The 26857-nt window shown below is 46.0% G+C and overlaps 1 protein-coding gene across 1 annotated transcript; it reads left to right on the forward strand.

Moving 5' to 3' along the window:
- The first annotated feature begins 2512 nt into the window (after positions 1-2512).
- On the forward strand, positions 2513-18901 carry LOC144172437 (uncharacterized). Its single transcript, XM_077701143.1, has 6 exons — positions 2513-2796; positions 3024-3169; positions 11898-11978; positions 13930-13968; positions 16728-16778; positions 18768-18901. The coding sequence occupies exons 1-6, from the start codon at positions 2733-2735 to the stop codon at positions 18795-18797; spliced, it is 411 nt and encodes a 136-aa protein (XP_077557269.1). The 5' UTR covers positions 2513-2732; the 3' UTR covers positions 18798-18901.
- Positions 18902-26857: the final 7956 nt, after the last annotated feature.

A 26857-nucleotide genomic window follows, 5' to 3' on the forward strand; every position in this document is an offset into this window, starting at 1 on the left:
CTAACTTTCCACCTATAAACACATCGCCACGGTTGGATCCAGCTTATGTTTGGGGGCTCGGGGTCCGCGGTATCGCCGGTACCGTCACCAAGATTGCTCAAGGTGCCCCGTGCGGGGATTTTGTAAGCTTACTAAAGAACTATGAGGTTGTATAAGCTAGAAACAAAACTTTCCATAATCGCACTTCAAGCAGCAGTTCTTCAAAACAAATTTCCAGAATAAGAGTTGATACCTAAGGTCGCACCGACTTTTAGCTCACCGCAGTGCTGCTTCAGCGGGACGACGCTTTACTGTAAACAAACTGAATTGATCTGCAAGAGGTTGAATTGCATAGACAGAGTTATTTTGCTGTATTCCCCGCTTCAAAAAATCTGTGTATAAATATTTACCTTTCAACAGGCAGCACCACCACTGCTCGCAGCTTCGAGGTTATCATTCTGTTCGTCGTCACTGCCGTCGTACAGAAGGCCGTATCATTGTGTTTTCTAGCAGACCTCATTTTTTTTTCATTTCATCTGTTTTCTTGATTGCGGAATGAATATTACGCGCGTGATAAGTGCTGTCGATCAACCTCCGGGATCAGTTTTTACTATGGCGACTAAACAGAATTTTGTTTCCGTAATATGAATACGCAATATTCAACCACTGAGGCGACTTATGATTTACTATATTCTGTGTTAATAGGAAACTAATGCATCAGTCGGTATTTAAATAGGAGGAGGGGGTGGTATGAGTGTAATCCCATACGTTAGGTGCACATGAATACGTGCTACCTTGTTTTTAACGACGATAGTCTTTCTTCGGCTACTTAATCACAGAAATTTTGGTCTGTCTGTATGTCTGTAGGTCTGTCTGTCTGTTACTCAATTCAGCCACACGGCCTAAGTAAAATGGGTACTGCGCAATAGTCCTATATACTCGCAGCCAAATGTAAACGTCTACGCCCTGTATATAGGTTCATAGAACTTCTTGTTGGCCTAGTAGGTTCATGTTTACAAGTTCGTTCATGATCGTGATCGAAAGTCAGAAATATTAAAAACTTCGAAATTATAAAATAAAATTTCCTTTTTAAGAGATAAATGGTTAGAACTCGAAACTTTCTTCCATGCAACCAGATGTCGAATTCTAAGTCCGATATACAAACGGTTGCGACCATGTCGGCATGGCGAAATCGTAGACACGGCGTCTTCACAACGCGAGGGTCGCAGCTTCGATTCTTTCCACGGGAAGCGTTTTCTTCTAGATGCGCTTGATGTGCCTTCGCGTATTATCGTCATCGCTTTGTGAAATATATTGGTGTGAAGTTGGCTTCCGTGCAGTGCGTTTTGGCGCGACATCGAACGCCATCCGTACGCAATAGAATCTTTTCCCTAATAAAATTTATTGTTAATAATATGTAATTACATTTTATTTTATCTAAGGGAACAATTTCCTAGGAAAAATAAAAGTAGGCCACAGAGGAAAATGAAGAGACCCGATTAAAAGGGTAGGCCTCATTCACTGCTTTCACGCGGTGGCATTGCGACGAAAACGAATATTGCGGGGGAGATCCAACTACATATGCCCCACACTTAGCAGCCATTTCCCGGTGTGCAGTTCGGCACAATCTTTCGGAGTTGATATCGGAAGTGGGTACAGAGTCGCGGGAAGCAAAATTGAAGCCTGCGCTGTCAGCGGAAGTACCAAGAGGCTCGAGCCTACGATGCACGTATGTCTCGCTCAAGACATTGTTTGCGTTTACTCCACACCTGTTCTTGGGTGATGGAGAGAAGAAAAATGACTACTACTCCGACTACAATGCAATAACTTCCTGCACCCAGTCCGCCGCTATCGGATGTTCCTTACGCAATCTCTTGACGATGGCAAGTACTGTTGAAAACCTGGCACTCTTCCTCACTTCATATTAGAGGAGGAGTGGGAGGGGAGAAGGAGGAGGGCGGTGATGACGACGACGGGAGCAGTATGATTGACAGTATTAAGGTATTGAAATAGCCATGACATTGCCGTCACTATATTTAGGCCGGCTGGTTTGGTATAAATGGCCGATACCCGAGTTCAATAAATCCTACGTATACTGGCTGAAACATGGTGGAACGAATATGAGATAACTATAGACGTATCAAGAACGCCGCTCGTAAGCGCCGCACGGCTGAAAAGTCGGAATATCAATCAACCAGCAAATGTTAAAGGGAATGGCAGAAGCTGCGTTTTAACCGCTATATATAAACATTTTATATATATCTATCTTTCTCTCTCTATCTCTCTCTGACACAGCTAAAACAAGACATCAGGGCTGAGGAGCCAACAACGTGGCACGCAGCGCAACAATTAATCACTATTTTGGCACTCAATGAAGCTTGCGTAAACGCGATCGTGGGAGCGTGACCGTCACCCTGTTCTCTCGTGTGCAGGCTTCCCTTCCAGGATTCGCCGACTGCCCATGCGTAAGAAGTTAATTTTTGGCAGACCGCGTGCAAAGGCCGGTTTCCGAATGGCTTCACTGGCACGCGTTCACTATCTTGTCATCTACTGCGAGGACATGGTCGGCATGAACAGACCCGGTAATTGAAGCAGCTCTCTTTATTGTTTTTCTCGGGGCCCTTCATGCGGTCTGGCTCAGCCAACTGGAACACTCTCCAGGATGCTTTAAAAAGGCCGTTCGCTTTCTGCGCAGCCGGTGTGACGCCGGTGTAACAACGCTTTCGAAGCTGAGTCGCCCGGAGCGAGATAACATGAATTTTCGCTGCTTTGCCGCTGTGCTTGTGCTCATCACAACACCCGCCACCATCGCTGAAGGTTTTGTAACGCCAAGGGGCTTCTAAATACTCTCATCAGGATTTTGCGTTGTTCACTGCATGGGCAGAGGTTGAAACTTTGACAGGCCTTGCTCGTAGTTAACTGCCGAAACGTTATGCTTTGGTTTCTGTTCACCATGATTTAGTCATTTAATGCTCCAAGTGGCCAGTGCACCGCGGTCAGCAAGACATCACTTTGAATCGTTGCCTTCTGCCTGGCGCATGCAGGCCAGGGCCTGACGGAGGTGCTGGCGAAGCTGTTCGATGAGAAGATCACCCACCCAGAGACGAGGCAGCTGATGATGGAAAAGCTCCCTGAGCTCCAAGTGTGTCTGAAGAACATGGCCGCCATGACGCCGGAGATCACCATGCAGGTGAGCCTTCCCACATGTTGATTCGCCTCGGTAGTGGTGCTTTAATTTTCAGTGGTAGGTAAATGAGTCTATTCGAAACCGCTATGACTGTTTTAGGGGCGAAGCTCCTCTCGCTCTGGGCAAATCCCCCGATGCGCCGTGTCCACTAGTTCTCGAGGCGACCGCTAGAGGCGCAGCTGTGCAATAGTTCATAGGTCGCTGGCTAGATAGCGCGCCACCGCTCAAGGCGGCGCAGCACACACCTGGGGCCCTATTCTTGACTGCACAAATTGACGGCAATTCAGGCAATTTGCCGGAAGTCTTTTCTGATTGGCTTTCAATTATGGTCACATGCTTCCGGTTTACAAAGCGGTTGTGTGTGCTGTCGTCATTTTGACGTTTTATGACGTGAACGGGCACCAGTTCTAAAGTTTGCCTTATTTCTCCTTACTGAAAGAGCATAATTCTTGTCCGGCAATGAAAAACCAGACTAAAAGCGCTAGACATGACAACGTAGGCCTGTCTTTGCTATGCAACAACAATATTGCCTGTAATACACACCCTATCTGTGATTGGCTGAGAAGGCATGACGTAATTTAAACAGTTGGCGGGAACGATTACGTCATGCATTGGCAACTTCAGCCTGCGTAAAAGTGACGTAAGGCTACGTGACAGCTTGAAAATGGCGGCTGTTTTTGTCGCAAAATACAAGCAAAATAGGGCAAAAAATTGCCCCGGCTTACGGCGCCGCGAAATGTGCGGCAATTTGCAGCAGGCGCAGTCTCGCATGCGCGCTGTTTAAAGCATGTTTCCTACCGAAACAAATTATAGTTTCAACTGCTTCCACATAGCAATCATGGAGCACACAAATAACGTGCAGTATTTTGCTTTTATGTTTGGCAATAAAATAAAAATTATTTGTTCGGTGTAACCGCAACATAAGAGGGCAGTACAAGCCTCTCCGTGACAAAGAGAACCCAATGCATGGCATTTGTCCACACTCGTCCTAGTAAGTTGTGGGGTCACAAGATCGAACTCAAGAGAAAAATTACAAAGAAAAGTGACTATTTGGTTCATTACAGCGCTGATTGAAGTCGAGCTTGACGAATGAGTGAATCGGTGACATCGGTGCGCTCCGCTGTTATCAGGCGTAGCGCTTCGCTGCTCCTATGTGTCATACAAGCGATGGTCGCGGCCGTTTTTTTCTGTGATCACGCCATAAATTTGTAACATAGTACCGGACGATGGCGTGGCGGCGGTGGCGTCAGGGAAGGTGATAACGCAACAAAGCTTGCATTGAAGCAGAGAGCCCAGCTATGTTACTAAAAGCAATTGAAAGAAATAAATAGATACGGTATAAATAATGTGCGATGTTCTTTAGCTCGACATCCTCCTTTCGCTCGCTTTTGGATCAACGTTACTTGATCGCCTTGTGGTGTTGACGCCAAATTTGACCACCTCCAGAAATGTGTTTTCCTTCTCAGCCTCAGCTACCGTCCTAATGTTTATAGTACATGCCAAGTGTTTTTATATCTTTCTTGCACAATATTTGATACCTTGGTAGCGATCTTTATGAGTGACTCGTCAAAATACACTGCAATTCGTCATAGCTACAGGTGCAGCACGTCACTGATTGCTTACGTCGTGCTTACGCAAAAAAACATGGGCGAATTGCCGGCAATTTGTGCAGTCGAGAATACGGCCCCTGTACTCCTCCGTCTCCTCTGCTCCGCTGCAGAATCGAAGAGGGAGCGGGAAGCAGCGGTCAAGCGCCGAAAGCCGTGGCTACCGGAGGTTGGTGGCGCCGACGAGCGCTTCAAGCGCGACTTCTTCGATCGCTCGTTCGGCCTCAGCTGTAAGGTTGGGCTTGCCAGTACGCACCGTGTTGGGTATGCCCCTCATGAAGGCCATGTCTTGACAGAGCACGCTGTTCAAGAACGCTCGTCCGCCGGTTTCGAAATCCTGCCGCGTGAATGCATTGGTGGTAACGTCATAGTCTTCTCGGAAACGTTGCGTCACATGAATTTCATGGCTATGTACAGCACGTGCTCCGGTCCAACACCGCGGCATCGATATGTAAATAATTACGTCTTGAGTGGATATATAAGTGTATATAATTGCATCGATATGTAAATAAAAAACATCGTGTATACAAGTGTATATACAATCACCCCTATAAGTCTTTACATGATCGGGTCGAGTCTTTATATGATCTGTGGGCGAATGTTCGCGTTTTTACCGATAAGCATTGGAGCTTCACCCCACTCATAATCATTCACTTCGTGGAGATGGCGGGATTTTTAGTTCGGTATCAAAGCAGTTACAGAGGATGCTTCGAAATTTCCAAGAACGCTAAGCAGGAAGCATTGACGTACATTCTGTTGATCTTCCATTGAACGTTCCATTTAACTTTGCGGCCGCATCCACCAGTGTCCTTCAAAACACTCTCCAAAGAGAGCTCAGTTCGACCCCGTCAGCAACTTCATCTCTGAAGGCGGGTCGTATTACCCTTCGGCAGAGGCCTACCTTCCTCCCGCCAAGCGTTCCGTCGCGCTTTCTCAGTATTCTAATGGGGCGTATCGCTTTTTAGGCGCACCATCTCTGCTCGCGCTTCTATGTTTGATTCTTCACACCTCATTACAAGCGCGCTGCAGCCACACACAATTACACTACACTTGAAGCAATCACCCACTATGCTCGTGAAAACGGTCTTTACAAATTGGTGTAACGGTCTGACCGATGTTCACGCGCTGTCTACAGTGTAAACTGTCTACACCGTGAACTGCACACTTTGTGGACCGCTAAGTCCACGCTGCTAGGGTGGCATTTTGGGGCAACTGACTCACTCAATTGTTAACATGACCCTTTTTGTTAACATGACCCTCAATTGTTAACATGACCCTTTTTTTAACATGACCCCAAAAGACTGAAACTGTCTTTATTGTGTGAACTGGACCTTCCCTTTCCCCCTCCTTTTTACTCACCCAAGAGACTCATGGCCTCTCGTTTTAATGAAGTGTTTCACCAGCTCTGAGGTCTTCACCTTGAAAGTGTTTACAGGTTTTTTGACTCAGAGCGCAGTGATCTGTACGCGCTATAGAGATGTTCGTTTAGGGAGGTTGAGGAACGCCACTGTATTTGCCTTGTGCATTCTCCAATTAAAGGACGTTACCAACGACTTTGGACTTAGTGCGTTAGGTTCGTGTAACTCTAGACTGGAACGGTTGTGCCTGAGATGGATGCAGTACTGCAATGAAGCTAGGTTTCGGGTTAATGTGATTGTTGCATCAGAGTGTATTTGAGGTGGCAGACTTATGTAGTGAAGTATTTCGGCAAAGTCGGCAAACAAGTTCCTTTGGCAATCGAAAATTCCAATGTTTAAATCTCCAGCATTTATTTACTGTGTCTTCTTTTCTTTAGAGGTATTTTACATGAGTTGCTTATAGGTGTTTTTCGAAGGGGTCGGCCAGGCGTACGCGACTGAAGTGTGGCACTTTTCGTAAAAGGATCGTCACACACACTAGAAGAATGTACATAGGGAAGAGATATGATAAACGCTGCTTGGAGGTCATGGTATTTACATGTGGGTACAGAGAAGCAACTGAAAAATGAGGCGCTACACTTTCCTGCGTTCCGGAAAAAGAAAGACTAATTTTTTGGCAAGATCACCGAGCCCTAACGAGGCAGCCGGAATTGACTAAGAATGTGCATTGATTGCCGCAACAGAATTTCGGTTGACTTCTCAGAGATTGGCCATGCACTAGGCAGGGCGCATGCAGTGCTGTCCTTATAGTTGTCTACAAATTCGTGCCCTGCATGCTGAACTCTAATTACGTCACGAAAAGCAGGTTGCAAGAACCAATCCACGTACGATACGTCCGGTACAGACCTCCTGGACCACTAGACAACCCTGCGCCGACTCCATCGCCTTGATGAAAGCCCTTAAGTCATGGCCGCCACGGGAAACTCACGGACAATATGACTTCAAACCAGCGCAGCTGTAGTCACCGCTCTTAGACGCATATATTGGCTCAATAATGCTTTATAACCGCCTTAACCAACATAACGCTGCACTCCAGGTCTTGCAAGAGTTGTTTTTAAAGACGAGATTATCTGGGGATGCTTAAACTCGGAAACTCGAACTTTGACGGTCTTTACGCCTGCCTGCCTTTCTGTCTGTCTGTAATTCGATTCATTCGTCCAGCCACAAGTTGCAACACTTTCTGAGCGACATTTATATAGACAAAACATTTCTAAAGTAAATCTGGTTGCAATGTTCTTAAAAGTCAACATTGCTGAGAAAAAATATGCGGCTTATTACAGAACAAAATCAATACATAAGTGATATTCACAGTGGTGTTTTAAATTAAAATTCATTGCGGCTTGATTTCTGCTATGGGACTCCCGCGATAGAGTTTTGGCGACATGCAGCGCCCCTAGTGGCCGAACGCCTCTGGGTAGTACAAAAGCAGACGACCCTCGCCACCCTCCATGTGTTTTCAATAACAAGCCAGAGTGAAGGTTGGTTGTACTTAGTTTAACCGCTTTGTGGCGTGTTTAAATGACTGCATACTGTGTGAAATAGCCCTTAAAGTAGTTGCAGAGGCTAAACAAAATAATATCGGCTAAAACAAGCCGATTTATCGGCTTTCTTTTGAGCGAGCTGTCGCGGTGGTCGCGGCGTGGGACAGTATCACCAGGTCGGGTGGTCTAACTTCCTGACTACCATTACCGTTCTTTCTTCTTGCATGCGCTCGACAAAGGAAAGTTTACGAGTAGCATAAACACTTAACGCTGCTGGTAACTGCAAAAGGTTGCTTCAGCGGGAGCATGCAAGCGAACGCGAGAATTGCGCAGCCGACTCAGCTGACACTGCTGGCCTGGCACCGCCTTGAAAACGAGTGGAAATTTTGTTTTGTATTTTCGCAAACTAAATGATTCTTGCGTAAAGTTTTACGCCGCACGATTTACAAACGGCAGGGTACATATATACTAGCTTATGTGGTGAGGCAAAAGCGTAAAATAAACAAATTAAGCGCTATTCAAGGACGCAAAATAAGCACCCGCTGCCTGAAAAGACGTGTACTTCTATATTTGCATAACATAACAGCCGCATACACGGCGCGCGGCCCCGAATATTTACATACGATCATCACAGACTCTGTTGGTCATCTTCTAGTGCAGGGGTCGTCGCTAACAATCTGAACGCGACGCCAGTTTTGTCATCAAATGGAGTTAGGCAGCGAGACAAGGATCGAGAATTGGTCGCTTCCAGTTGAATTGTCCCCCATCTTCACACTTCACCAGATGATAGTCAAATATTATTGACAATTCGCTATTTTTTGCGTTCAAATCTCCCTCCCCCTCCCACCCAATTTTCCGTCCAGCCCTCCGCCGTGTTGGCTGCTTGCAACTCGGCCCTACAATGCAAAACGTTGCTGACCCTCATTCTAGGCTATTTAATGCGAACTGGGAATATATCATGCAAAAGCGTAATTAAGTAAATTGAGAGCAAACAATGAAAGCGAGCGGCGTCTCAGTTTGCCCGACCACCTTGTTTTACCGCCCCCAACTTCGGAATCGTAAAACAGATTTCACGCATCTGACACTAGCTGCATTTTGTCACTGAGACACGCAACAAAACGGCAAGCTAACGCTGCACTATGTATTCGCAACGGCGCCGCAAACGAGCACTGTTTTAATGGAAGTGCACGCATAGTGCGCGGGTACGCAAAACAGCGGCGCACCACAGCAGGTGAGCCAGCGGTCTGCGGACTCGCTGCCTTTTTAAAGCGAGATCATCGGCGATTGCGCCCCTCTTATTTTTTTATCGGCTGTTGTTGAAAAGTCCTTCACCTAGAGTACTACTTTAAACTAGAAGATTCACTTCAAATGGTCAGTGAATTTGCGAGTGGCAGAGCGCCGTCACCGTCCCGGCACTTTCGTCAGCGCTGTAAAGGAATTTAGCGCTGCAAAGCTTTTGCCCCTAATAAGCTTTTTCCCATCCCGTGCTATAATAGGTCCCCTGAACTGATACCATGAAACAAGAAACTCGCACCGAATACCTAAGCATATTCTTAGATGAGAGCGCCTATCTTTTGGCTAGGTTTGCCACCGAGCCTTCTGCCGATGTCGACTATTGCCTCCAACCTCACATCGGACTGTGCAGCGACGTGCTGCAGAATCATTATCCAAGAATCGTTATCATTTCCAAGAGGCGTGGTATCCGGCTGGATCCATACATTCAACTCAATAGTGTCTCGATTCCTGTCAAAAAGGAACACAAGTTTTTAGTTATACTGTTCGACGAAAAGCTCACATTCATCCCACACATAAAACAACTAAAACATAAATGCTTAAAAACAATGAATATCCTGAAGGTTCTGTCGCACATCTCTTTTGGTGCTGACAAACAACTCCTTTTACGTGTTTTTACCACCTTGATAGGTTCACGATTGGACTATGGCAGCGTTGTTAATGGGTCAGCAAGTAAAACATCCCTCAAAATGCTGGACCCAGTGCTCCATCTCTGGCTCCGCCTGGCGTGTGGCGCCTTCCGCACTAGCCCGGTCGAAAGACTCTATGTGGAATGCAACAAATAGAACCTACAACGTCAGCGGGCATACACAGATCTCCTTTATGCTTTTAAAATTTCATCCATACCTCACCATCCTTTTAAATCAGTTTTTCATGATACGTCCATGACTGACCTCCTTTTAAATCGACCATTGTTCTCTGCGCCCTTCTCGTACAGAGTTAGAGAGGAAGCGTCAGAGCTTGCCGTCTTCTTTTTAGATGCAATCCAAAGTTCTCTCACGGATTTTATAGCACCATGGCATCTCCGCCCTGTATCATGCGACACATCTTTCACACATGTAGATAGAAACCGAGCTCCCACATGTGCAATTCTGCAGCATTTCTTGTATTTGCAGCAGAAGTATGAGTGTTCGGAATTTTATACGGACGCTTCTAGAACTGCCACCTCTGTGTCCTGCGCGGCGCATGGACCCGGCCTTAGTGTCACTAGAACTCTGAATAGTCATACTAGTATCTTTACGGCAGAGGCTTACGGTGTACTTGTTATCAATCACATACTTCAAAGCCACATCCCGCAATCCATTATCTATACAGATTCCCTCAGTGTTGTGCGGGCACTGTCGTCAACAGTGCCTTCGAAAAACCACGTTGTCAATCTGATCGTCAAGGGTATTATGTCGGTGTATGTACGCAAATTTGAACTGGTTCTTTGCTGGGTCCCTGGCCACTGTGGTATAGCCGGGAACGAAGCAGCGGACCGAATGGCTGCTGCTGCTACACTCTTGAAAACAGTAGACATAACCACACTACCCTACACCGACGTAAAACCACACATCAGACAACAACTTCGCAAAACGTGGCAAACACACTGGAATGAACAAACAGACGAGTTACACGTAATAAAACCTCACCTGGGACCATACACCACCGACACACGCAATAGATACTCTGAAGTCGCCATGGCCAGATTACGGATAGGGCACACACATGCAACACACTCGCACCTTCTCACTGCATCTCCAAGACCTCTGTGCAGCAGGTGCGGAGAGGCCCTATCCGTGATCCACATCCTCATACAATGTAAGGCACTTCACACAACACGACACAAACACTTCAGAGAACTCTACAGACAACATATCCCACTACATCCATCGCTGTTTCTAGGTGACGATGCCAGTGTTTCTGTGAAACGTGTGTTTGATTATTTGTCAGGCGTTAAGTTTTTAAACCTCATTTCCTATCACGCATCATGAAATCTGGCCCTATACACCAGCCATCACCATTATCTTTAACTGATTTTACTCTGTTCGGTTGACACGTTTTTTTTTTACCTACCTTTTTGTGGTAACCACTTCACTTCATTAAATAAACTTTTCTCTGGCGCTCTTTGCCCTTAGTCGGCCTCGCTACATAAAAACCCAACCATCATCATCAGAATCATTATCCGTGCGTGGGCGGAACTACCTGTACGGAAGCTCAAGGCCAAACAAGACTGTATGCGCGACTTCCGCGCACGTTTTTTTTTTGTGAGGCTTCTTTTACGATGAACGTGTTATGTAATTCGTCGCAAGAAAATGAGAATGGACCGCACGCAAGTCCGAAGTGTTGCTTCTTGTTTTATTTTTTCTAATTGAGTATGCACAACAGTGTGCGTGAAGTGCTCCTTTTTGTGTATCTTTCCTGATTCATGCCAGGAAAGAAACCGCGCTGGCTGATTTTGTATGTTTTATTGTTTCCGATGTACGTACGCTCTTAAAAGCGTCAATTTTTAGTAGTTGTGGATGCATCTTGCGGACACTATGCAGGCGTGCCTTCTGAGGACGCCGGACGGGATCGTGCTTTCGAAAGCCTAAATAAGCAACGGTTTCACCTTTAAAAAGTGTTCATTAAACCACACGATCAAATTTGCAGGAGCTTCGTTGTTCGCACGGCGTGAATAAGCAAATATCAGGTGCGATGGACCTGGGAAAAAAAAAGACGAAAGAACAACGATGTCCGGACGAACAAGTGCGTATATACTATAAGTAGCAGACGACGCCTCATACAGAGGGTCAAAATCAGCGCGAACCGGTGCGGTGGCGTCGGAAACAACTAAAGGGATTTAAAGTAAAAAAAAATTCCGCTAGCATGGATCGGTCGATATCTATAAAGCTGGTTGTGGTGAATTCTTATATACCACATGTGTAATATTAATTTCCTTTTGAAATTGCAGGTTCTTGACGGCATGATCCCGGCGCTCAACACTTGCGGAATAAAAACGTTTTCGGCACCAGTCGATAAGAGACCATCTGTTGTAAGTCATGCGTTAACTGTGTAGGTTTTAGTGCGTAGCAAACTTAAAATAAAAGTAGGAGGCGCATGTTTTGCACTTATTTGGAGTTCGTTGGACCCTTGTCTATGCAATATAAATGGGAACGGAGCTGTCCCTCGTAATGTTTTATCAAGCACTCAGTAACCGTGTAGCAAGCAACTGCCAGCTATCACGTGTTCCTTAAATATCCACCTGTCTAGAAATTAAAGCCCAAAGTAGAGGTTAAGTTCACTCTCTAAGCATTCTGTATCCTAATCACAGAAACTGGATGCGTGTTGCTCATACCTTATCGAAAGTGAGTTCACGGAACTCATATTCACTACAATGAGGGAAACAAAAAAGAATGCTAATTTCCAAAAAAGACAGAATGCATCTTTTGTGTTGTGAAAACTTTTAAGATGGTGTACACTGGATTGCAAGTAATATTTTAGTAGCATAACATTAATACGGGCCAAGGGCCTTACGACTTGTCAAGCAATTTATGTGCATAAAACATGGTAAATATACTAATTTTCAGACTTTCAGACTAGGAGGGGAATAGAGTTCGAGGCACTCTTGAAAACTGTTACTTCCTTCCACTAACATTCAGCTGCACTTGCTTTTGAAAATGCAGGTTAGGTATTGACATACGAACTTTTCTGAGTGATATTAATGGTTGCATTTGCACAGGTAGAAATTCATACTGAAAGCGGAAAATAATATATCAAGGTTTTTGGAACACAATTTAGTTCTCGCTAGAATACGGTAACATCTCCAGCCTATATCCGCCCCCTGCAGGGCAAAGGTCTATCTCGGGGATCTCCAATTATCTCGGTACTGTGCTAACTGCGACCCATTTATCCCCGCAAACTCCTTGATCTCATCTGCCCATCTAACTTTCTGCTGCCCCCTGCCACGCTTGCCTTCTCTAGGGATACACTCTGTCACCCTTAATTGCCAACCGTTACCTTGCCTTCGCATTACATGCCCTACCCACGCCCATTTCTCCTTGTTAACCTCTACTAGTACGTCCTTAACACGCGTTTGTTCAATGACCACCTCCGCTCTCTTTTGTCCCTTAATGTTACACCTATCTTATTACGGTCAATTGCTCACTTAGTGGCTGCCAGTTTACGTTAGACCTTTTAGTTTGCCTACAAGTTTCTGCCCCGTAGGTGAGTACCGGTAATATGCAGCTGTCATACACTTTATTTTGTTAGGAACAATGGTAGGCAGCCATTGATTATCTCAGACTGCCTGCCGAAGGCACTCCGCCCAATTCTTATCCTTCTTATTATCTTTGTCTGATGGTTGGGATCCGGGGTCACTGCGTGACCTAAGTACATATATTTGCTTACCACTTCCACTGCCTCAATACCTCTCTCAAACCCCTGTGCTTTCCCGGAGTTATTAAGCATTACTTTAGTTTTCTGCATATCAATTTTGATGCCCAGGATCCTACTTTGCGTGTCCCGTGCTGTAATCATGCTTTGCAATTCGTCCCCCGAATTGCTTAGCAAGGCAACGTCATCAGCAACTCTGAGGTTACTGAGGTATTCTCCATTAAGCCTTACGCCCACCTGTTCCTAATCCAATATTATGAATACCTCTTATAAGCATGCTCTGATAAAATTGTGGAGATTGTGTTGCCTTGTTTGACGCCCTTCCTTATAGGTATCTTACTGCTCTCCTTACGGGGGTCGATGGTAGCTGTGGACCCATTGTAGATATCCTCTATTATTCTTACGCAACGCCCGTCTGCAACCTCATTCCGCAACACGTGCACTGCATAATTGAATTTAATGGGAGCAAGAAACACATACAGAGGTTCGCTCTTCAATGTTTAGACGTTTCTGTACTTGTACCTTCCGCTTGCGACCACATGCTGCGACATTGTAGGTAATCAGTATTAGCGTTAAAATTTTGTTTTGTTTGTTTCCTGCAACAACTATAGTTCATAGACTGCTGCGAGGAGGCCGCTGCAAATGTCAAGGTAAGCTTGCCAGCAAATCAACTGTTGAGGCTAAGTTTGTTTCCTGTATGTGTTCAAGTCAACGGCAAAACAAAACGCCGTGGATGTGCAACCATGCTCCTGATTCAGCCGCGTAGATGCTGATTAGGAACACGTTGTTTGTTCATTTCCGATTTGTTTAGGTCACACTTTAGTGGTCACGTCCTCTTTTGAACACCGGGTAACAAGGCTTCCATTTTGTATTAATGAAGCTTTCTACTAAACTGGAGAAAATACCCAAGCAAAAATGAATGAAGCAGGTACGCAATGATGATCAAATAGACTAAATGCAACAGACGCAAAGCTAGACAGCAACCACAAAATTATCACCTACGGTCACCCACCCTATCTCACCTACGGCGAGCCCAATAATCCCATGTTATGATTAATTACCATTAGCAACATTCCTACCCAAGCTTACTACTGCCTGTAGTAGTGCATGCAAGCAAATCTGTGGTTTGCTTGATCCAGTCGCGCATATGCGTTTCCTAGTCAGTACGGCCAGCGGTCACCTGAGCTTGCTTATGGGGATAAACAGGATAAAAGTATACCTGAAGCTTACAAAATCACCCGAATTGAAATAAACTACAGCCAAAACAGACCTGCGATGGTTGAAAACCTAGCTGTAGATAAATATTCAACAGAAATAGGCGAAACCGACCTAAAAGAGGAAAACGCGCAAAAACGAACAAGAAGCAGTAGGCGAAACTGACCAAAAGGCAATGAAAATACCCCAAATCTCATTTATAATGCATAAAGATGTCATAAATAGGTTATATGCGGGATAATAAATGTTAATATTCAAATATGACAAGCCCTTGAAAATGAAAACAAAAAGCAGTAACGGGATTTGAACCCGGGTTGGGATGTTCGCTTGCAGCCGCAGAAGGGGAACTACACTACAAGACGAAGCGATTGTTAGCGATTAAAATGAGGGTCACATGCACGTGGACATATCTTCAAACATGCCCCTAGATGGCGCCATACGTCGCTTGGCTGTCCTCACTAGGAAACGCCTATACGCGTTCCGGTCGTCTCTGCTTCCAATCTGTGCGGCTGTCTGCATCAGTTTTCGTTGCATTTGAGGCCTAAGATATGATAAATTGAAAGTGGAAATGAAATTTGAACTGAACAATCGGAAAGACGAACTTAAATAGGAATCGAGGAGCTTCGAAGAATGCATTCAACACGATTACAGGAATGACACCCTAGAGCTGAACAAATTGAAAGACGAACTTAATCGGGAATATCAGCGTTTTAAATAATCCTTATATACTTTTAAACGCGATTTGGGTGCTGTCAAATGGAGCCACCACATAAAAGTTTCTCTAGCGCATAGGTAATAAAACCAATACTTCTAATTTTCTGAGGAATTCTACTTCAAAGGTGACTTTTGCGAAGACGTCACAATTGTGGCGTTTTAGTGGATCTGCACACCACAAAGAAGAGAAACCTCGAGTGAATACAAAATACCGACGTTGAGACTAAAACAAGAAATGTCCTATTTTTATTGCCAAGCTTGAGTATCTATAAATATGTGCACCTCGAAGCTCGAAGCTACAAGACCCGTGGGGTCATAAAATTTTGAAAAGCATGATTTTAAAATTTTCTGCTCAAACGAACGTGTTTAATTCTGAAATGTCTGCCCTAATTGCCTCATTCATAAATCAATGAATAGTTGCATTAGCAACTCTATTTTTCTTTGTGGGATTATGGGAAACCCCAAAATTTAGCAGAACACATAGAAAATATTTTTTCTTTGAAAACAAAATTGCGGCTGCAAGGGTCAAGAATGACGCCGGTAATATCAGGAGCAACGCAACTCCTCTAAAGGCTTCAGTTTTCTATGAAGCACTTGAGAACCTTAGACAAAGCTATACACAAAACTGGCAAAGAACAGAAAACACGATACGGAACACAAACGCTACTGAAACCATGCGCACGTATAGAAAGACAACCATTTTGGCATTAACACGCCGTTTTACCCGTCAAAAGTAGTCGTGTCTTCCGGTATCCAGATTACATTGAGCGGGACGGAGGTTTCGTGAAAAACGTGGTTTTGCCGCACGTCCTACTCTGTTCGCGTGTGACGGATACGCGAAATATCGCGGCCACAGTGCCACTGAGGGCCGTATTCTGAGTCCCTCGTCTACTCCATTTGCTCCATCCACTCAGCTGAGGGGAGTAATCGCCAACCCTTATGCATGGAGAAATCGATTTCAACGATCTTCTGCACTGTAGGCTCAAGTGGAGGAAGGACTTAGAATATCAGAATAAGACCTTCGCTGAAAAGAGCTTATTGTATGATTGCTCCGAAGTTCGAGAGTGAACGGCATAAAACGTAGGACAAGTTATAATTTCATAGTTTTTCCTAACCAATGCAATAATCCGCCTACGTTACACCTGACATGAACGACATAATTCAGAATGCGCACAGCTTTTTAATTTAGACTTTCTAGTCTTCGCTTGTAAGACAAACTGGAATATCAATTTTGCAAGCAAAATTTATGGAAATCAGCATATTTGAGCTCAAAAATCTCAATCCCTGAAAAACGTCCCAATAAAAACAGCTTCAAATTTTCTGCCTCGTGCACCGTAAACTAAGCTTTGGATGACGATATAATTAATTTTCAATTGTTTTCATTTACGTCTGTGCTCAATAAAAATACTGCATTGCATTTGTTTGGTTTCTATTTACTGGTTGCTATTCAGCGCTTATTCGCCTATTCCTTGTTCATCAGGCTTCAAGTGGCATGGGCGCCGATGATGCGAAACTCTTCGCTGAAGGAATGGTACGTAAGCCCTTCAATTTGACTCAAGAAGAACTAAGAAAACTGCGCGTTTCACATCAAAAACTCTATTGTCTGGTCATCGGCCCATATCAATTTTCGCATTCATTTAGCGACCAACCGGAGACCATTCTTACTCCACAAAGGAAAGGCAGTAGTTGGTCAAAGAAAAAGTAAAATGAAATGTTATATAAATTGAATTAAGAAATTGGTCTTGCTGTGCAATATCTGAACGCGAATTAGGCAGGGGTGTTGTAAGGAAACTTATAATGTGTTCATAATAGTGTTCGAACGCTCGTATTTCACCTTTTATCACTGGTCCCATTGCTCCCTTTTGCTCTTGTTGCCCCAAAACGCGATTATGCAAAAGTAAAAACTTTGTATAAATGTTTTAATCGAGGATTTCCGACATTCTTTACGAATTTCGTGTAAAATTGCCATTCTACTATCGAATAACTGATTACATCTTAATATAGTGTGATGATCTCCGCCTTGTGTATTGCAGAACAGCAGAAATGAAAAGTAATCATCTGAGACCTGCAACATGCTACATCATTCTTTTACTTGCGGACCTATAAGTTTGCACTGGTTACTTACGTGCGACCAGAGGAACCTTCTAAAATAGGCAGTTGAAATGGGCTCAAAGATGTGACCGACAGAAACATAATTTAAATGCATCGTCCTACAACACGGCATACAACCGGTCCCTCCGAGAGTGGTTCTGATTGAAGCGTTAAAGGACGTGGGTCTAATTTCGTGCCACTGCGCTAACGCAGTTTGACCACAATCTAGGCGCTAAAACACTAGCGTGGTGGGTGCTTTACTATTCGTAGCAACACCTAGGCTATGAGTCGAATAGTAGTAGGTGATTTCGAATTATTTCACCGGGTCGTATATTTTTAAGCGCCGAACCGCGATACAAGGGAGTTGCTGCTTCTTGCCTTCACCAGAAGAACTGCTGCAGCCGCCTGGATCGAAACAGTGTTCCTGAACTCAGCAGCACAAGGCTTAGATTCTGTGCATCTGCGGTGATTACGCCTCATATTTTGGGTAGATCGTTCGTACGTACAAATCAGTCGCCTGCCTTCACGCACCTTGCGCTCAAAGATGCCTTGAAAAATCCCGCTCTTCGCGATACGTAGAGGAGGACGACAGCCAGGTAGGATACCATGCAATGACAGGTATGTTGGAAGGCACACCTGTGCTTGACCCGCACACTAAGACATCATTCGCTCCGCCAAGAAATCCTTGTATTGTCCGTGCTTATACTAGGCATTCTCGACAGCCTCTTCGCGTCAATCGCTGTTTTCAGGTTAGCTTCGGGAGCCTTAGGTAACATTTATTTTATTGCGCAATTCCTACATATCTTAAAGAGGCGCTTGAAACTGGCGGTGCCAAGAAGAGCGTATTTCACAACCATACATCTGGCTTAACAGGTGACCCTCACATGGTATGTTGAACTCGCTCTACCTTTGTACAGTGCGCGACAATCATATGCCAGCTGGAAAAGCGGTCTACCGGCTAACTCGCAGCTACCATTTTAGGGTACCTGCATTAAATTAGAATTTATTATTACGCCGCTTTCATGGTGTCACGGGAAGCGATTTATAAAAAAAATTCGTAATTACGGCCGCCAACATCAGTGATATCAGGATTTTGCCGTTTGCAAGAGTGGGAGTGCTGAGCTAAAATTTTGACGAAATTCAATTGGACTCAATGGGTAGCATCTATCATTCCTAACTAGGCTTCCAAGTAGTCGCTGCGGAATTTGTGAACATCGGGCCAGCTGTCCGTTTTCTCTTACCTGTGTCCTCTTCTTTAAAGCGCTAATCCCAGTTGTTACGATCATGATCATGAACCAACTAGCCCAGCAGCAAGTTTTATTGGGCCAGCTGTAGCAATGTTTTCACACGACACGGTACGTTGTTTCCCAACGAGAACCATGGACCACTTTTTTGTTTCTGCGAAAACAAACGGTCACTTTTTTCACAGGAATGCCTGGAAAAAGCAATGGCCTTTTGAATAAGCCTCTGCCAGTGCTGACTCCAACCGCCACTTCCGGTCTTCATAATGGCGACTTGCACCAAGACGTAAGAAGATTGAGTCAAATAAAACTTGCGCCTTGAACAGAAATTTCCCGGATTCTTTGATCCCGCATTTTAATCGCAGCGCAATTTAACGTGGATAGAGCTGTCGGAAAATCTTTCATGCGGTCCACTTCTATTTATTTTATTACTTCTTTGGTCATGCTTTCTTGTGGTAAGTTAAGGAACAGTCTCGTCCCCAACAAACTCAAAAGTCCCAATACTTTACTTTAGGAGTGGTGAGAAATAAAGAAGTAATTTAAATTTACTTCGGACACTGAAAAAATTGAGAAATCTCGCCGGCAAGAATATTGCTGTCGTCTACAAACAATTAGCATGAATGCGCGATCCCGCGTACGTAACAAGACGGCTTCGTTAATGACCTGATACTGAAATGTAATTTACAATTTTTCTTACTTACAAAAAAACATCATAGGACCTACTCAAGCTTGCGCTCTACTAGGTACCAAATAGGAAGAAAGAAATCATTTGGGTGATGGCGTAGAGCCCACGTGGCAGATGTCTTCAACCTGTTGAACGCCATCTGCAATCCCGTGCACACCCTGCACCAACGCGTCAAAAATTATTCATTTGGTAGAGAATGCCCAAGAAAGGGGGTGTACGTAACAGGAATTAATAACGTGAACTTGTGCAACTGTAGGGAGCACAATTTTTCTTGCAAATGCCTGCTCGGTTGGTACGTCGGTGAAAGTACGTGTTTGAAAGTTACCAAAATACCTTCCTGCAATCCGAATCTATATATATATATATATATATATATATATATATATATATATATCTGGAAATATCCCTCAATGAACGCTGGCACGCTAAGGGCGCCGTTTTGCTTTCGAACGATGCCCTATTTCGTTTGTTAAATTTACTAATGTCTGATCGGTTTCCCCGTAGAACCTTCCCTGACATTCCACGCTGACGGATTTCTGCAGAGGTATACAGTCGCCAAAACTACCGGTGTCCGTCAGACTGCTCTTGGCTGTTCGAACATAACCGCGTACGAAGATGAGGGGAGGGGTGGAGAGAATGAATATTACACTATAAAAGCGCGCAACAACCTGGACGTTCCGAACAGGGCTTCCTTCATTGAACCTACTTCAGGGATCGTGCTGACAACAAGGGGCATATTATTGAGGTCTCACAGTCGATATACAAGTGCTCATCAACTGGGACCAGTTGTTCATAGGTTGGAAATAATGCACCATCAACGAGAACTTCTATATTGCGGGCAGCCAGAATTGCTGCCTTTTCAGCCATTAACCCTCCAGTCGCACAGATGAACGAGTGACTGGAGCACGTTCCGCAAACGCCTGAAGCAAACAAAATAAGAATAACGTAGTGTGCTGAGAGTGTCGTGAAGCCGGGTAGGAGCTTCAATCACACTTTAATTACCCCGCGCTGCCAAGCCTTGACAATGCACGTCACACGACTTCACGCACAGACAATTTGATGATGATGGTTGCATTTTAATGGCGCAAGGCCAACTGGGGCCAAGAGCGCCAAAAAAAAGATGGTTAGCTACCAAACAATAAAGTCAATACTAGAAGTGAATAGCACTAGAAGTAAAAAAATTCCCCGCATTTCCCCGAGGGGAAGAATGTGAAAGTGCGAATGCACGAGTTTAATTTGCGCGGTTCGGTAATGTTCGCGAAAGAGAGATCACACACACACACACACAACTACAAAGGAAGAAAGATGCATTTATTCACAGACACCTATTTGTGTTGTCGTTGTACTTGATTGCTAGAGCGGATCTCAGCTTTGAAATTTCGTGTCAGTACTCCTTTAAGCAGGTGCATTAGCCCTTCTCACACCCGATTCTTGGCCAATCCCCCACGTGGGTATGTGCCATGTCAGCGGCCAGGCAGCGCGCGCCCATCTCCCCCGTTGCCAAGGAAGACGAGGAGATTCCTGGCCAATCCCCCACGTGGGTATGTGCTATGTCAGCGGCCAGGCTGCGCGCGCCCATCTCCACGTGCGCGGACATCGCCGGTGGACGCAGGTTCAGGGTCGCTTAAGAAGTGCATTGCACTTAAAACAAATAAAGACAATGAGGATGGCTTGTGTAGAGGGCCAGGTTGTGATTATGCATGATACGATATGAAATTCAGAAATTTAACTTCTGATAGATAATTAAAAACACGTTTGATAGTAAACATTGGTTCATCGCCTTAAGAAGTGCGATGGGTGGAGTGGGATTTGTTGCCTGTAGATTTCTGGAAAGTGTTTGCGTCGTGTGGTGTGAAGTGCCTTGCATGTGATTAGTATGTGCACTACGGATAGGGCCTCTCCGCACCTGCTGCACTGGGGTCTAGAAGATCCCGTCAGCAGATACGAGTGCGTTGCATGGGTGTGCCCTATCCGCAGCCTAGCCAAGGCGACTTCTGTGTGTCTGTTGCGTGTGTGAGTGGTGTGTGGTCCCAAGCGTGGTTTTATAACGTGTAACTTGTTATCTGTCTGTTCACTCCAGTGTGTTTGCCACGTTCTACGCAAGTGTTGTCTTATGTGTGGCTTCAGGTCTGTGTATGGTACGGTTGTTATGTCTACAGTGTTCCTGAGTGCAGCAGCAGCTGCCCTCGCGTCTGCCAACTTGTTTCCAGCGATCCCAGCGTGTCCTGGGACCCAGCAGAGGAGCAGCTGATGCTTCTGCGCATACACAGAGATGATAGTGGTTAATACAAGAATAACTATGTGGTTTTGGGGGGGTGTATGCGATAACAGTGCGCGAACAACACCCAAGGAATCTGTGTAGATGATAGACTTCGGAATTTGATTTTCAAGAATGTGTCGTACAATCAATAAAATTCCATATGCTTCTGCAGAGAAAATTGTTGTGTGGACGCTCATGGTTCTGGCTGCACTGAAAGTCGGACCATGATCAGCGCAGGAGACCATAGTGGAGGTTTTAGACGCGTCACTGTAAAATTCTGCAGGTGGGTATTTACACTGCAGAGACAGAAAGTGCTGCAGTATTGCAGCTCGCGGTACCCGATTTTTGTCAAGTTTCATAAAAGAAAGGTCGGAGGACACAGGACGAATTTTCCAAGGAGATCAAATGTCTGAAAAGGATGATCTGTACACGTCTAAAAACGAAGCGCTCAGATCCGAGGCTCGCTCTCTCACTCGAAGTGAAAAGGGGAGAGGAACGGATGGGCGATTTACAAAAAGCACAGATGCGGTTGTGTTGTTACAGACAGGATAAAAAGGATGGTTATTCAGTGATGAAATTTTAAAAGCATAAAGTAAGTCCATGTACGACCGTTGGTTCTCAAGGCTCCACTTATTACACTCGGCATACAGACTCTCAACAGGGCTAGTGCAAAAAGCACCCCACGCAAGCCGTAGCCCCAATTCTAGCACGGGGTCAAGCATTCGCAACGCTGTTTTAGTCGGCGACCCATATATCACACTGCCATAGTCTAAACGAGACCCAACCAAAGCAGTATAGAGCCATAGTAGTAGTTCTTTGTTGGATCCGTACGATTGATGGGAGAGAACCTTAAGTATATACATTGTTTTCAGACATGTATGTTGAAGTTCCTTGATGTGTGGAATGAATGTAAGTTTCTGGTCAAACACAACACCTAAGAACTTGTGCTCCTTGTTCACAGGAAGCGACACGCCATTGAGAGTAATGTCTGGGTCCGGATGGACCCCGCGCTTCCTGGAGAACGCAACGCAGGAGCTTTTTGCAGGATTCAATTTAAACCCATTCCTGTCTGCCCAGCCGGCAAGCTTCTTGACACCGAGCTGGACTTGACGTTCGCATATTGACATATTACATTATTTAAAATATATTTGCACGTCGTCTACATACATAGAATAAGAGATTGTTGGTGACAGTGCCTTTCCAAGAGAGTTCATCTTTACTATGAAGAGTGCAACTTAACACGCCACCTTGCGGCACGCCGTTTTCTTGGACGTGAACCTTTGAGAGTGCACAACCAACTCTTACTCTGAACGTTCTCTCCGACAAATAACTTACAAGGGTGTTCAACATATTACCCGAAAGACCGAATGACCTGAGGTCACTAAGGATCCCATAACGCCAAGCGGTGTCGTAGGCCTTCTCGAGATCGAAAAAGACAGTTACGCAATACAGCTTATGCACGAAGGAATCCTTGATGTATGAATCAAGTGCAACCAGTTGATCGTTTGTCGATCGCCCCACCCTAAAGCCTGCCTGGCAGCTCTCGAGAAGACCAATGTACTCGAGGAAGTACAGGAGTCGGCGATTGATCATCTTCTCGAAGAGCTTGCACAGGCAGCTCGTCAGGGCTATTGGACGGTAACTTGAGGGGGACGACGGGACCTTTCCCTCCTTCAAGAAAGCCACTACAATGGCCTCCCTCCAAGAGTGTGGAATGTGCCCCGAAAGCCATATTTTATTATATATATGTAGAAGTGCTTCAAATGTGTCTGCGTGTAGGTGTTGTATCATTGTGTATGTAATGTTGTCTGGGCCTGGAGCTGAGGGTTTACACGTGCTCAGAGCAGCCCTCAGTTCATGTAGTGAAAACAGGGAGTTGTAAGAAGTCTGTGATTTGTTGTTGTCGTGTAGGGACTTCTTTTCACAAGAGGGTTTATGTTTCAGGAAAGTGTTCGTGTAGTGTGCTGAACTGGACACGTGTTGGAAGTGTTGTGCGAGTGTGTCAGCCTGGTCTTCCAGAGTGTCCCCTGTTGTACTGACCAGGGGCAGGCTGTGTGTCTGTTGTCCTTTGAGTTTGCGTATACGTGTCCATACTTTCCGTGTGTCTGTGTAGGAGTTTATTGATGTTATGAATGTACGTCAACTCTCTCGTTTTGCCTCACGGCGCACACGTTTTCCTAATGCCTTGGCCCGTTTGAACAAGAGGAGGTTTCCCGACGTGGGGTACCGACGAAGGATACCCCACGCCTTGTTCTGGGCCTCCCGCGCCCGCCTACAGTCCTCATTCCACCACGGCCTCCGCTGGTTGCGCGGGGCACCAGAGGCATGGGGAATGGACTTTTCGGCGGCGTCGAGGATGTGCGCCGTGAGGAGTTGGGTAGCTTCTTGAACGTGTAGGTGTCCTATGGAGGTGTGGTGTAGTTTGGATGTCTCTGTAATTGTATTCCAGTTAGCTCGTGCTTCATTGAACCTATTATGGGAAGATGAACTGCTTGGGCCTTTACCTATATATGTAAGTGAGGTGGGGAAGTGGTCACTGCCATATGGGTCAGTTCCCACACCCCACTCGAGAAGAGGAAAGATAACTGGGGAGCCAATAGCCAAGTCAAGACATGAGTATGTGTTGTGTCCTATGTTATGATATGTAGGCTGTTTATTGTTGAAAAGGCATGCTCCAGAGGATGTAAGAAACCTCTCTATCAGGCGACCCCGGGCATCCGTACGAGAAGAACGCCAAAAAGAATTGTGAGCATTAAGGTCGCCTGTTAGAATGTACGGTTCGGGCAGGTGGTCAACCAGCGCCTCGAAGTCAGAGCTGAAAAGTGTGACATCAGGAGGGATGTATATGGAGCATACCGTTATCAACCTATTAAATATTATTAACCGTATTGCTACAGCCTCAAGGATAGTGTTTAAAATGACAGGGTGGCATGCTAAGGATTTCCGGACGATTATGGCCACACCGCCAGAAGAGTGTGTGCAGCCATCCCCGTCTTTCCTGTATACCAGGTAACTATTCAAGAAGTTTGTGTTTTTAGAATTCAAATGTGTTTCCTGAACACACATTACACTTAGCTGATTGGTATGCAGAATCTCTAGCACGTCGTCAAGATTATTCAGAAGGCCTCTGCAGTTCCATTGAACTATGTTTTCTCTTCCCATTATTTAGTGTGAGAGCTACTGGAGTGTGTATGTTCATGTGTCGTCTTTCGGGGCTGTGACTCTTGGATTGGCGTTTTTGGGCGGCCTATCTGTAGGCTTGGACGTCGAAGGCCGCTCCTTGCGCTGCGTTGCAGGCAAGAACGGCACGACGTCCAGCTCGTCGTCCGATGTCCTGGGTGTGCCCGTCGAACCGGGCCCCCCGGACTTGGCCCACCTTCGGGTGCCCTTCGTTTGATCCGCCACCGCCGCTGGTGTCGGGGGCACCAGAAGTGGCACGGGCGGTGCGGTGGTGGTGGGAGCCGGTGCGGGGCGCGTGGTGTCCATGTCACCCTCCAACGCACTGGAGGACGGGGAGGCAGGGACGGGAGCGGCACCGGCCCCGACAGAAGAAGTTGCCCCCACAACCGCTGCTGGCTCAGCAAACGGTGCGGAGGCGCGTTGGGCTGCCAGAGGCAACCCAGGAGGCGGGGGGCCGGAGGCGGTACCAAGTCCGAATCGCGGTACTGGGTCCCCGCCGAAACCAGACGCCGCTCCGCCCCCCGGCGAGCCGCGTCGGCATACCTCCCCAGGGGGAAAGAGGCGAACCTCTTTCGCGCCTCTGGGAAGGTGATGTTCTCGTTTACTTTCAAGGCAATTATTTGTTTTTTCTTGTTTGAATTTTTCGCAGCTCCTGCAATAGGCAGCGTGCGGTCCCTGGCAGTTCGCACAGGTGAAGCTCTCGGATTCGCATTTATCGGTGAGGTGATCGTGTGCTGCACATTTTGCGCACGTCGGTTTACCACGGCAAGAGGTTGTGCTGTGCCCAAACCGCTGACACTTGAAGCAGCGGCGTGGGTTTGGCACGTAGGGTCGGACCGGACATCTTATGAAGCCTGCGATGACCGACTCAGGAAGTGTTGAGCGGTCAAATGTCAAGATTATGTGTTTAGTAGCTATTATTTGGTCGTTTAGGCGTATCGTGATTCGCCGCACTGCTGTCACGCCCTGATCGCGAAGGCCGTCAAGCAGATCTGCTTCAGTCTCATTTATTAGATCTCTATCAGAGATGACGCCCTGGCAGCTATTCAGACTGCGATGGGGCGTGATCTTGATGTCGACATCGACCATGCGCGTTTGCTTCAAGGGGTTACAGGACTGTTGTTTGTTTTGGACTTCAATTAGGACTTCTCCGGTTGTGAGCTTTTTAGCCTTGTACGATTTGCCTACAAGGCTTTCAAGAAACTTGGAAATGAGAAAGACAGACTGGGAAGTGACGGGTTTTGATTTATCTAGGGATTCCATTACCAGGAAGCGCGATAAATTATCGGGCTTTGGAATGGAGATCGAAGACAAAGGAGGAAAAGATACTTCGGTGCGGCCCCTTTTCAGGGACCGATCACGTTTGGAGGGGGGGTTTGAAAATGCCATATGATACATTGGAAAGCAGGGAGACTGGGGTACTTTCTTCTTTGACCTTACCCTGGTAGTCAAAGAGGTCCCGGAGCTCCCTGCCTGGTAGACAGGCAGGAAGCCCATCGGCCGGAGCTTGACCCAGGCTCCGACGGCCACCGTTTACGGCTTCTACCCTTCACCTTTAAACACCTCGCCACGGTTGGACACGGCTCATGTTGGGAGCTCGGGGTCCGCGGTGTCGCTGATCACCGTCACCATGAATGCTCAAGGTGCCCCGTGCGGGGCGCACAGACAATTTGCGAGGACACTCTGGGCTTTCCCAAACTACAGGCTCAGCTTTTCTCTACTTCAAAACTGGCACCACTAAGTTTTCTCCAAGCAAACCTTGACCATACATGTGCACCAACGGCGCATATTGGCTCTTATATGAATGCCACAACAAATGACCTCGCGGTGGTGGTGGTCTGTGATCTGTACTTTAGGGGAGCAACAATGCCAGACATTCAACCTAGATGGTGTAAATTTCACCGAGCTCAAACCCCGCTCTACATAGCTGTTTCTCGAAATTTGTCGTTCCACTCCCCACCATTCACGAATTCTCTTTCGTTATCACGCTTTTCTCCAGCGCGCATTATCCCTCTACGCTCTTTATATGACTCCACACCGGGTCATCTGTGGCTCTAGACCTCATCCTTGCTGTCGTTAGTTCCCTCTTGGACAGCCAACATGTCGTCATTGCTGCTGATTTTATTGCCATAAAGCCCCTTTTGGGTCGGTAC

Source organism: Haemaphysalis longicornis, unplaced genomic scaffold (genome assembly GCF_048455015.1).
Source record: "Haemaphysalis longicornis isolate Haplotype H1 unplaced genomic scaffold, Haemaphysalis longicornis Haplotype H1 scaffold_203, whole genome shotgun sequence".
Lineage (NCBI taxonomy): Eukaryota > Metazoa > Arthropoda > Arachnida > Ixodida > Ixodidae > Haemaphysalis > Haemaphysalis longicornis.

What these genes read in the sequence shown, in the direction of transcription:
- LOC144172437 (XM_077701143.1), top strand. Translation starts at nt 2,733, where the DNA reads ATGAATTTTCGCTGCTTTGCCGCTGTGCTTGTGCTCATCACAACACCC. An exon ending in ACCCGCCACCATCGCTGAAG is followed by an intron (nt 2,797 to 3,023) that starts GTTTTGTAACGC and finishes TGGCGCATGCAG; the next exon opens with GCCAGGGCCTGACGGAGGTG. An exon ending in AACTCTTCGCTGAAGGAATG is followed by an intron (nt 16,779 to 18,767) that starts GTACGTAAGCCC and finishes CTTTTTTCACAG; the next exon opens with GAATGCCTGGAAAAAGCAAT.